The sequence below is a fragment of the Cyanistes caeruleus genome, chromosome 20, assembly GCF_971803275.1.
Source record: "Cyanistes caeruleus chromosome 20, bCyaCae1.hap1.1, whole genome shotgun sequence".
NCBI classification, from domain to species: domain Eukaryota; kingdom Metazoa; phylum Chordata; class Aves; order Passeriformes; family Paridae; genus Cyanistes; species Cyanistes caeruleus.
Genome location: NC_141720.1, coordinates 5,817,654 through 5,829,820, shown reverse-complemented (window position 1 = coordinate 5,829,820; position 12,167 = coordinate 5,817,654). Strand labels below are relative to the sequence as shown.

The following is a 12,167-nucleotide window of genomic DNA, read 5'->3' as shown; positions in this document are numbered from 1 at the left end:
TTCCCATGTGGAGCTGTCTGCAAATTTGATTTTCACAAGATGTAGCAATTCCCCTCCCCATTCCAGTTTATCATTTTTAGGAAGAAATTAAATAGAAAAAAGTGCCCGAGCTGTTTCTCAATTAAAATGTAAAAGAAACTATGAAGTAAATGTCAAGGCCAGCAGCTGAGTACCATCACTGTGAGACTTTTCCCTTTTTGAAAAGTTGAATCAAAGGAATCTCATCTCACCTTTTTTCTTTGACAGTGAAGAGTACACACAAAAGTGTGAAAGCCAGTGGTGATGCAACAACAGCAATTGCTCCAGAAGCTGCATGTACAGCTCACAGTTATATGGATAAAGCATTTGCAACTCCATATGAACATATAATCAGAGATATGTGGTGAATTTATCCCTCTTTGTGCAGTAAACCAAACTTTGCACAGACTTTTCAGTAATGCCCTTGCCTCCCCAGCCCATATCTGGCCACGCACTGTTCTCATCTTAACTGACAGCAGGAACTTCAAGCAAAGACAGTTTCAAGGTCATTACAATGACAGGGAAAAATCTGGTCCTAGGCTGGTGACAGAGCCTGGTGATAAGACAGAAATCTCTGGAATGAGCTGAGCTGGCTGTTGTCTGTAGGAAGCAGGGTAGGGAAGCCAAGTGTTACAGCTAACCCACAAGAAATGGTAACAAATTCAAGGTTAAATACCAGAAGTCAACATTCATAGTTTAGTCATGAAGAAGAGCCTTGCAGCTTGGTGGTGTTCCAAAGTGACTGACCCCTACTGACACCCAACCCTTCAGTCAAAATTCTGATGTCAAAACACTTGAGACAAGTTTCCAGAAAAGCCAGAGCACAGTTCTCCCTCCCTTCAGGGGGTGAATCTGGGAACAGACAGAAGAGGCATAACTCCAGAGAAGGCTCTCTCTGCAAAGGATGGCAAAGTAGAAGGAAAACATCTGGACAACCTGAAGTCACAGACCACACTCAGTGACAGAGGGCTGTGAAAGAGGTAGAACAGAGGCAGTGATTGGAGAGATACAAGGGCCAAATTTCATATTAGCAGTAAAACCAAAAGAAGAGGATGCACATAAATGCATTTCACAGACAAACAGAGAAGGTTAATACTTGTCTCACCATTTGTTCAGGACAAGCCATTAGAAAATCCTTGAATGATCTGGAAAGATCGACTGATCAATCTTTCTGTCATTCTCTCTTTCTTTCTGTCTTTCTTTCCTTCCTTCTTTCAATATACAAACCAAATATTCTTGTCTAAATGCACCCACTTTAGTTCTTACACAGCCAGACTCAGCAAAACACTGCTACTGCTCCCCACTGGCAGATGTGCTCCAGTGCAAATGCAATCAAAAGCCACCAGAAAGAAGGGCAGCACTCACCCTATTACCGCAGAGACTGCTGAAGTCAATGCCCCAGAATTGAGTTCTCGAACATTCACCACCTGAGGAACGTTCTTCAGAGTTGATTCAGTCAAGGAGGTGCTCACAGCTTTAAGGAACAGAAAAAAAACAGAAGGAAAAAAAAAAAAGTAAACACAATCTCCCTATTAAGTATTTCATTTCATTCAATATGGCCTGAATAATTCCAAAAAGATCCATCCAAGATTCTAAAACATATGTCCTGAAACATTTGGAAACTCAGACTTCATTAAGGACAAAAGTAGTCACAGCAATCTATATAGTTGGTACATTTTCTGTTGCTTGCTGACCAAATCTAATTATTATGAACTCTCTCTAACAGTGTTGTAACATTTTCTGTTAACAGAAATGGGAGTTTCTCAGATATTTTGTACTAGCAGCTTGCAGGAAAAAGGAAGACAAAGGAGCATTGGATAGCTCAGAGGTGCAACAATTACAGATGTGCACCCCAATTTGTTTGATGATCTCCTCCTTTGAGAGCACTAAACCCTTGTGAAAGTCCCATTCAGCTGCTCAGAGGTCACTTGAGGAATTAGCCATCCTTTTACCTGGGGACTGGTTAGCAGCCATCTGCCTCTGCAGAGCTGCAGCAGCAGCTGCTTGTGGTGCTGGAACAGTGACAGTGGGAGCAGGGGCCCCGTGTTTCACAGTCTTTGTTGCAAGCATTGTACTGTCTGCCCCTTGTGGGATGATTCTGTTTGAAGTTGTAGGCACTGAAAAAAAAACCGAATTAACAAAAGTATTAGTTAAATGTTTCTCTATAAATCAGGGAGTCTTTGAAAGCCTTTGCTGCACTGCAGTTCTTCCTCTAAGTACACAGCTTCCTTCTGACAGGAGTGGTGTGCAGGCCATTCAATCAATCAACACAATCTGACTCTGGCAGTTCTGGTATATCCCAAGGAATTTAGTAAGTCTCAATAGATGTCATTTCAATGCATTAGAGGACTTTCAGCTTGCTGTAACAGACACTTCTGCTGACACCTTATTTTTCTCTCTGGCTGCAGATTAAAGAAACCTCTCTTGCACAAGGAAAACTCAGTGTATGCAAATGCAGTTTTTACTGAGACTTGCTGGGCTCAGAACTCCTAACCTTGGTCACATCAACCAAATGCAGAAGAACTCCAGTTTCTTAGTCTTCGGGCAATAACTTTAGGTCACTGCAATCTGAAAAAACCAGGCTATCACAAAAACAGTCAGTGAGTCAAGGTGTTTTAGTGCTTTTAGCTCGAGTTCACAAGCTACAAAGCCACTTTGGTAGTGCTCATGGGAACCTGGCAATGTAAATCTCTATCCTGCAGTCTCATTTCTCCAGGACAGGAAGCACTGCAATGGATAGCACAGTAGTTAAAGCTACCCACAAGACCACATTGAGAAGACACAGTGCAAACACAACTCACACAAAGTACCCAGGGAGAGGTGCTGTTTCCCAAAGGAAGGAGATTGAGCCATCAAACCAGGCTGGATTGAGGGAGTTCGGACCACAGGAGCATGACGAGGGACTTGGACTGGGGCAGCCTCTTCTTCCTGATCCACTGCTTGGGAATCATCATTCTCCAGTGACTGGGAAACTGAGGATGTTGAGCTGACTTCATCCAAATCTTCATAATATCTCGTGGACAAGAAGGCAGATCGGGACAAACTTGCTGCAACATCAAAAAACAAATTCAGTATTAAGTTGAGGGAACCATCCAGTGTAACAGCCATGACAAATGCAGCCTATTTTAGGATACTCTCCTATTGGCTTGTTTTAATCCTGAATTGATAGGATATGACTTCCTAACTGCCTGAAAAGGCAGCCTTCAACCAGACAGTAACTGAAGGCAAGTCCTCCTGAGAGCAGATGGGAGAACAGGAAAGGAGAAGTAAGGGTTAAGAAGTCAAAAGCTAATTTCAGGTTTCAGTCCCACAGCAGGTAAGTTATCCTCCTGGAAAGCATTTCAGACTTCTATGGTAACTAAAGGTTTACCTGGAGCTGTAGACCTAATCGGTGGAGTTTTCCTCTTAGCTAGAAAATTCCTCAACTGTGCCTGCTTCACTGGTGATAACTTAGCTGGAAAATGGAAGACAGTTATTAGTCTACAGTCAAACTCCAAGTAAAAAAAAAAAAAGGAAATTCACAATTATGTCAGGAAGAAAGAATAAATTACCAGGTGCTTTGGGCAGAGGTTTGGCATGTGATTTCAAAGTAGTTTTCATCAAATCATTGCGCAGGCTTTCAAGGTCACTGTCAAAACTGGGACAAGGCAGAGCAGTGAAAAACATCAGCAGCAGAAAGAAATCAACCAAAGCAGGAACAAAATTGGGCCAAAGTAGCCACTAGAACCACTGACGCAGCTGGCAGAACAAACAATTGGCTCCTCTAGATACCGTGTGATGCTTTTTTAACTATTTTGAAAACTTCAGGAGCCCTTCACACTTCTTTCCCTGAAGTCAGACAGATAACCAGCAGTATCTCAGCCTGGAGGCTCTATTATCCCATTTATTATAAAACTCCTTAAACTTTTAGGGGAAATTTCTGCTAAGCATCAAACAGTGTCCAAGAACACAACCAATGAGCTTCTCTATTACCTGGGCATGGATTAGTATAATTTTTAGGATGTCCTGTCCTCCCATACCATGCCCACAAAACATCATTCTCTGGAGGATGCACCCCTGCACATTGCTGGGGGCAAGAGAGAAGGAGGAATTCACGTTCCACATACCTCTGAGCGCTGTTTAGAGATGTATCACTGGGAACACTCCACTGAGATGTCTGGTTGTAGAGGCGGAGCTGCTGCAGGCTGTTCACCAGGTGGTTCAGTCTCTTCCTCTGCTGGTTGATGATTTCTCGGTTATTTGCCAGGGTGTTGAACAAAGTCTCTCGCTCAGGGACTATCAGACGCCTGCAGAGATCACATCAAGGGACAGGGACATTCTGTGCATCTGGGTCACAGGCAGGCAAGCAAACACCAATGGTTTAGTAGTTCTGGCTACTGAAACTCTAGGAGGTCAAACACCAAAGAAGTTCAGTCCATCTCAAATACAGATTTCTCCTTTGAATATGTCTCCAGTTTATTCGTTTAGCTCATCTGCTTCAAGATGTTTTATCTATTAGAAAGGTTTCATTAACTGCCATCAATGAATTTCTGCAAAACTTACAGGTTTTTTTTTTCTATAAGCATTATTTGCACTGTACACAGAGATACTACAAGCATGTGACATGCATGAGGCTGAAGAGTCTGAACCCATGGATCACATTAGGTGTCTGAGAGAAGATCTGCTCCCAGATCTCTCAAAAAAGATTGTATTGTTAAACAGAAAAAGGTCCTTGTTGATTAAAGACTAATTCCCAGATCACTGATGCACTGATGCTCTTTGCACTAGTTCCGTACTCCAGTTTCAACTACTTACTTCTGCTTTCTCTTCTGTTCCAGGTGCCGATCCCACTCCAAATCCAGAACATCGTTCACATCCTGAACAGCAAACTTCACGTACTGATGCAAGCGCCGGATTTCCTGCCAGGCAAAATAAAGTGAGTTATAAATTCACTTCAGAAATCTCAGTTTCAGTTGGAGAAGATGAAGACTCTTCAGGCTCATTCAGTCCAAGCTATAGAACACTTGCCTATATTTTTGCCTGGAAAGTTTTACCAGCACAACAGAACCCAACATGGTGAAAATTTACATAACATTCAATGGGGTGCACACAGGGTTTGGCCTGGACATTTTACCTCAGCTCTCAACTAAGAGTAATACTGTCCATAATATTTGCAAAACACTGCCAGGTCTTTACAAAAAGGATTTTACAAACACCAGGCATTATACAAAACAATCCTTATTTCAAATGACACTTCCAGAACATGAGTCATTTGTTCCCATCTTACAACGCTGAAACTTCTAACAATTATAAGTGATCAAAGCTTTGCAGGCTACTCACACAGCTCTAGAATATTAGCATTCACAGACTATGATTCATGAAAGCACTCACAAATCTCACATTAAGGCAAGGAATTTGACTTTTATAGGTAGGAAAATAAAAATAAAGAAAAAGCAAGGACAGAGAGTAAAGTGACTCATCCATGACCATACAGCTGCACAACTGCAGCAGCTACACCAAAGCTTCTAGTCCCAAGTTCTGCTTGCTAAACAAACCCAGAACTCAGTCTCATTCCTGTGATCCCTCCTGCCTGGCATGGCCATGGCTTGAACTCCAACCATGTAAAACAGAAATGGGAACTGCAGTTGGTTTCAGCTCATCTCAACAGCACGTTCACCTAAATATGATGAAGCAGGCAAGGAACACAGCTTGGGAAGAATTCCACTGCAAATGCTTTCAAGATACAGCACAGAATTCTACTGGGACATCGCCAACCTGAAAGCAAATCCAGTCCTGCTGTGGGCTTAGTGCTAAACATTGCCAAGCCCAGGTTTCCTGTCTCCAGCACCTACATGGCAGTAACTCTCTGGATACCAAATTGATGCAGCTGGACATAAGAAAAGTCTCAGGGTTTTGAAAACGTCATTGGAAACTAAGACACAAAGCTGCCTAAGGAAGCTTTTCTCACCCAGGAGAATGGGGATGATGTAGACTGAGCAAAATTTCAGAGTTAGCACAGAGCTTTCTCAAAGCAAACTTTCACGAAGTTGACCCAAGAGCTCTGTCCTTCCATTCCAATCCACTTCTCTCCTACTGTGTTATTCTTTCCTCATGGTCCTTTCCCTATACAGTGAAACACATACTTCAACATTATCATCTCTCTGAAGTCACAAGCATAAGCTTTAAATGTCACAGACACATGCTGGACATCAAAGCAGGCATGCAATTAAGACTGCAAATCAATCAACAGAATCCAGGTGAAGATTAGAGATCAGACCTAAAAGAAATTACTTTGTGTCTGCTGATTTCTAATAACTGCATGCTACTACCACAAAGATGACATTCAATTATGCTTTCAACCTGCCAGTTAAACCTCTTGAGGGGAACTTATCAGTGCATAAAAGAGCAAGTATCATTTGTAGGGCACATTCACTCTATTTTGCTTAGGGTTAAATAGCCTTCATCACCAGAGCTGCAACAAAAAGTGCTTCACCCCTACTTTCTTTCTGGTCTTTGAAAGCCTCTTTATGTACTGCTGGTTATTTTCCTTTGTGCCCCAGCTTTTAGAATATCATTAAGCTTCATGCTTCACCATCCATGGAATTAACCACACAATTCTCTAAGTCATAATAAATCATCAAATTGTTCCATAAGGCACTTGCTGAAGATAAAAATAATTCCAAGAACTCTTCTATAAAGTGTAGGAAAAAACCCAACATTCTTTTAACTGAAATCCCTGAGCAAACACTACAGGCTGAGAAGGAACAGGATGTCAAAAGTCATATTCTAAGATTAGAACAGACTTGGATCTCAGGTGAACTACATCCCTTTAGAAGGAGTTTTGAATCATCACTGCAAATGGTAACACAGAGGGGAGCTTCAGGAGAGGATTTCCAGCATCTCTTGCAAACTCATGGAAACCAAAGCTCACCATACATTTACTAGACTATTTACTGAAACAGAAAATACTTAGAGTAGTTTTTGGGCACTTGCACACACCAACCTAAGTTTTATTTTATTTAATGCTTTCTATCAGAAGTTGGCTGACATGATTCATACCTGAAGCTGTGCTTCACTCTTGGGATCCAAAGGTTTCTTATAGAGCAAGTGTAAATACCCAGAGCTACGATTCTGTTCATTCTGTTCTTTAGCTTCTTCTACCCCTGCAAATCCCTCCAGCAGGGTTGTCTTCAGAATACTGATATCTCCATGAAGTGACTGCAAAGTGAAATAGAACAGATGGGACAAGGTTCAAAGTAACATTTTCTATTGCCATCTCTAGCACAAGGGCTTCTAGAAGCATCTGCCTGAAAGCACAAAGGAAAATGTCACCCCCTCATCAACACTGCAGTCAAATGTTCCATCTACAGTTCAGCTGTAGCAGGTTAAGGAGGAACATCAGGTGAGGAAGTCACTGCTGATTCACAGGTTGAAGATACTCTGCTCACCTCTGTTGTCTCTTTAATTTCCAAGAGGAAGGTGTGAAGATCATCTGACTCAGTTCGCAACATTTTCATTTCCTCTGGAGTTCCAACTTGGAAACAGGCTTTGGAAGTCCGGGCCTTCAGCTCCTCCATCTCCTTTTGAAAATGTGCAATCTGCAAAAAGCCAAGCAGAAGAAAGGGCAGCCACTGAAAACACAGCAAGGTCTGGAACAAATGTCTCAGCTCCTGGATCATGCCTCAACTACACCATAAACACCGGTCACTTTGCAGCCAAAGCAGGAAATTCTTCTTGAGCATTAACACAAAAGAATATTCCATCTTCTCAACACAGTGACTGAAGAGGACACACAAATAAGAACTACAAACAAGGCAGATCATCTCAGGAAAAATTTCCATTCTGATTTCTGAACTATTTACAGACACCATAAGAACACAGCTGAGCTGAAATGTTTGTGTCGCATTATGAAGAAAACTGCTTAAAAAATCTCACCTCCTCCCTGATTCCTGCTATGACAGGGTCTGACTCCTTCCACTGGTGGGTCTGTTTCTCTAAAGCTGTGCTGGGGAGTGCTGATTTGCTCTGGGGAAAAAAAAACCCCAAACCAAACAGTAAACCAAAACAAATATTAAGGCTATATCCATTGCAATGGAGAGCTTAGAATTTCAAAAAAGGCCTGGTGTTAGAAACTCCATTCAGACACCAGACATTATAACTCTGATTATAACATAGGTCAAAATACAGCTCTCTAAAGACATGCAGAGAACATTGTTTAGAACCACAGATTTGCTACTGTTTCAAAATCAGAAATTAGCTAATTCTCTGACCTAAGAACACTAGTTCAGTCCAAGGAATTCTAAGCAATTCATGGGCCATGAAAAAGATCTACTCTCCAAAGAACCCAGTCAAGTTCCTGTTACCTGAGTAGAGCTTGGCTTTGCTGCTGACGGTGTGATTTTTGGTGTCTTCTGTACCAAGGAAGCTGAAGGAGTATTTTGAGCAGGACGAGCTACTGGAATTTAATAACAACAGTAATTAATGAACTTACATAAAGCTTGAGGAAACAGGCTGTGACCAGAAACAATCACTATCAAATCCAAAAGCAGTAGTTCTGTGGGCCCCAATGTAAGAACACACCTTCCTCAGGTGCCTTTTCACTTCCATCCAACTTCTCAGTGACTACTTTGAACTCTAGTCAATGCAGCTGGAAGGTAAGGCACTGATTTGTGTGGCAGCCCAGAAACATTCATAATCAGAGCACTGAAAATGCCAGAACTTCTGGGCAAACTTAAGCAGCTGAATGTAATTATTTCACATATGGCTCTCTGAGAAATAGAGCACAAATGGAAAAACCACACAGTTTTAAGACAAAGTGATACACATCATGATGGTGTGCCAATCAGTGGGACCTCTGGAGCAGGAAAAGCAGCAGGAAAAACAAGAAAGAAGCCAAATTAAGGTCCCTGTGTCCTAAAACTTTTAGAATGTTTTTTTATAATGCATTATTCCTAACAATAGGGATCAGACTCCTACCTGTGGCAGACACAGGGGATGAAGTCTTCAATGGTGTGGTAGGAGGGGCTGCAACAGGCGTGGACTGACTCAGAGAACCTCCAGGAGCAGTTTTGGAACTGGTTGAGAAGGAAAACATTGTGGAAGTGCATTGACCACTGCTGTTCGTGGGAGAAGAGGTGTCTACAGCACTGAACCTGCAACAGAACAAATAAATGAATAAATGAATGAGTGAATGAATGAATAAATGAATGAGTGAATGAATGAATGAATAAATGAATGAGTATCCCCTGGGATCAGCAACAACTCAAGCTCCAGATACAAAATCATGAGTGTAGCTTCTGGAGATAGTGGGAAGGAGCCATTCAGGATAATTTCTGAATACATGGAACTACAGAGACTTCTATCTTAGATTCTCCCATGAGCAAAAGCTAAATGCCAGCAAAAAGTACTACCCTGCTTCAAATGCACCTCGTCATTTTGTTCCAACCATAACAAATCTGAGCTGCCCTTCAGTGTTATCCTCAGAGTAAGGCTCAAACAGAAATTCTGCAAGAAAATATGAATTTCTCTTAATTTGCAAACTCAGCTCCTCAAGGCAGCCAATTTAAATATTCAGCCAATTCACTGGTGTATCATTTGTTTTATACACAAAATATAAAAAGCCCTAAGAGCTCCCATCAGATTCTGGTGCAGTAAAGATTTTTCTAATTTAAAAATAATCATTTGAAAAATCAGAAATTTCTTACGATGCATTTACATTAAAGTTCTTCTCCTTAAAAAGCAGGTCCAATTAACATAGCTCTGTGGTTTAAACCACTTTTTCTAAAAATAAAGAGCAAGTCTCAGGAGCTGGAGGGAAGAGTGAGTATGACATCTGAGAACACTCACTCAAACACATTTTGCATAGTTTCTAATCAATATTAGTTTTTTTTAAGTCGGTGTGAACAAGCTTTGAAGATTCCAGATCCTGTGCTTAGTGAGCAAGTGCCCATTTAAGAACAGAACCAAGAGGTCTGGCACCTTCTCTGCTGAACACAGAGTGGCAAAGCAATCCATCAGCTGTGGCTCCAGCTTCCTCTCAGGCTGGGGATAAGGAACCTTCAACAAACTGTCAGAGAAAATTGTGCTATCCCCACTAAAGCAGTCCTTAGCCATGATTTGCCTGAAACCAAAGCATGGAATCACTGTTTAATGCCTATGAAACAAAGATATAATCTCTTCCCCCAACCAAGTCTCTGGCAATTTATCAGTCTAAATTTTTGGCATTGTTGCTTGACTAGTACCATGCCCACGAAGATAGCCTCTGGCATGGGAAGCACTGAGGGTTTCCACAGCCACAGTACTCTTGGATAAAGAGGGGCTTCCTCAGTGCTTTCCTGGGGACGTGGGCAACTCCTGTCCGAGCAAAGAGCCAGACACCATCTTCACCAACTACCATACATTATCCATGCCTGCAGCAATTTAACAAGTATCCAGTCCCTGCATTCAGTGCTGAATCTATTTACTTCTCATTGAGGTTCACTTTGACTGAAGAAGCTGAAGATGCAAAAGATGACTTCTGTGCAGCAGGTGCTGTGGAGAGCGATGGCCCAGATGAACTGTCTGCAGCTGGTTTAAAGTTCATGGACCCAAAAGGAAAAGAGGTGGCAGGAGCTGCTGTAGTGCTGCCTATGGAAGCAGGAGTCACGGATGCCTTGGAAGAGGCAGAGAAGGAGAATGTTGCTGCTCCAGTCAGAGCAGGAGTCTGGGCTTGCTTGGAGGCATCAGTGGCAAAAGAATACAGTGGAGGATCACTGCCTGTGGAGCCAGGAGTCTTCACAGCAGAGGGCATGAAGGAAAAAACAGCTGCTCCACTCCCTGCTGGAGGCTGACTTGAGGTGGGCATAGTGGGAGCAACAGCTGGTGCTGTGTCAGGCTTCAGAGAAGTTGGAGGAGTAGTTGGACTTGTGGCAGTACTTCCTGCAGAAAACCAAATGGGAAAGGAGGAGGCTCATTTGGCTGCACTAATGGCAGAAGGTATTGCAAGGCCAAATCTATTTGATAGGGACAGCTCAGCACTGCTTCTCTCTCACTGGACAGTGAGGAAGGGAGATGGCAGAGCTGGGCTTGCAGTCTCCAATCCCAGTGATACAGAAACTGTACAAAGTGACAATTAGTACAACAATCTGTTCTGATTAATGTTGTCTGCAGTTTCCTGTGAAAAAACTTCACATTCCTCCATTGATTTTGATGAGGTTCCTGCCACCTCAAATAAAACAGGCAGCACACAAGTTATCCAGCAGTGGAGGAAGGCAGGCTGCCAAACAACAGCACTCTGGCTGGGGAAGAAGCAGAAAATTTGGGCAAAAGGAAGAAAACGGTGTATTTGCAATTATTTCTCCATGAATGCAGACAAGCAGAACAATCATCTTACCTGCATACGTCACACTACGCAGGGCAACACGTCTGTTACTCAAACAAAATTACTCCTCATCACCTGATGACACCATTTTCACAGTGCTGAGGAAAGCTTTAAATATGATTTAAATAGAATTTTGTTTAAATAGGATTTTTCTGCAAACACCTTAGTTCATATCATGACCTTGTGTGGTAAAACTATAGAGGAAAACCATCACCTCTCTGGCAGCCATGCTCAAGCCTCCTAAGACTGGTTTGATCCTATTCTCCAAAGGCTGATTGCACAGGGAAGTCTAAATGCACAGCCTGCAAAGCACTTGAGATCCCACAAACAGGTTTAAAGGTTGGACTCAATGAGCTTAGAGGTCTTTTCCAAACTAAATGATTCTGTGATGTGGTGAACAGGAGTAGTTAATTTCACACTGATGCACAGAAGACAGAGAACAGTCCTGGGAGCCCAAACCTGCTCCCCATTATCATTATAAAGAAAATATTTGTTTTCTGTGACCACATGTGTTTGGCTACTGAACTTACAGATCAGCATGACAAAGATCCACAAAGTGGATCTAAGTGTTTCCCTAAGCCCCTGGAGCACTCACCTGCTGACTTTGGAACTCTTTCCCCTGCCAACTGCAGCGGCTCTGGGGTCACAGTAAGTGACCTGACTCCTGGGTTTTGGTTGCTCATGTAAAACGGGCAAAGCACACCATCCGTAGAGAGCAGGATCAGAACTGGAGCTGGACCAAGGATCTTCTCTTCACCTGCCAGAGACCACACATATAAGTCCTGCAGTCAAAGCTTCCTATTCTGTTCCT

At 42.4% G+C, this 12,167-nt stretch overlaps 1 protein-coding gene across 4 annotated transcripts in view; it reads right to left on the bottom strand.

Annotated features, from left to right (window-relative positions):
• NUP214 (nucleoporin 214) overlaps nucleotides 1–12,167 on the bottom strand; it is a 38,704-nt gene that overhangs the window by 18,716 nt on the left and 7,821 nt on the right. For 2 of the 4 annotated variants that reach the window (XM_023938209.2, XM_023938210.2), the window contains exons 11-24: nucleotides 11,952–12,113; nucleotides 10,461–10,914; nucleotides 8,974–9,149; nucleotides 8,361–8,452; nucleotides 7,933–8,022; nucleotides 7,446–7,595; nucleotides 7,057–7,215; nucleotides 4,813–4,916; nucleotides 4,125–4,304; nucleotides 3,570–3,655; nucleotides 3,389–3,472; nucleotides 2,820–3,065; nucleotides 1,971–2,135; nucleotides 1,384–1,492 (exon numbers count right to left, since the gene is read on the bottom strand). In XM_023938209.2, coding sequence (XP_023793977.2) covers nucleotides 1,384–1,492; nucleotides 1,971–2,135; nucleotides 2,820–3,065; nucleotides 3,389–3,472; nucleotides 3,570–3,655; nucleotides 4,125–4,304; nucleotides 4,813–4,916; nucleotides 7,057–7,215; nucleotides 7,446–7,595; nucleotides 7,933–8,022; nucleotides 8,361–8,452; nucleotides 8,974–9,149; nucleotides 10,461–10,914; nucleotides 11,952–12,113 — 2,257 coding nt within the window. The remainder of the gene's footprint in view (nucleotides 1–1,383; nucleotides 1,493–1,970; nucleotides 2,136–2,819; nucleotides 3,066–3,388; nucleotides 3,473–3,569; nucleotides 3,656–4,124; nucleotides 4,305–4,812; nucleotides 4,917–7,056; nucleotides 7,216–7,445; nucleotides 7,596–7,932; nucleotides 8,023–8,360; nucleotides 8,453–8,973; nucleotides 9,150–10,460; nucleotides 10,915–11,951; nucleotides 12,114–12,167) is intronic. The other 2 variants (XM_023938211.2, XM_086857829.1) reach the window with 1 other exon arrangement.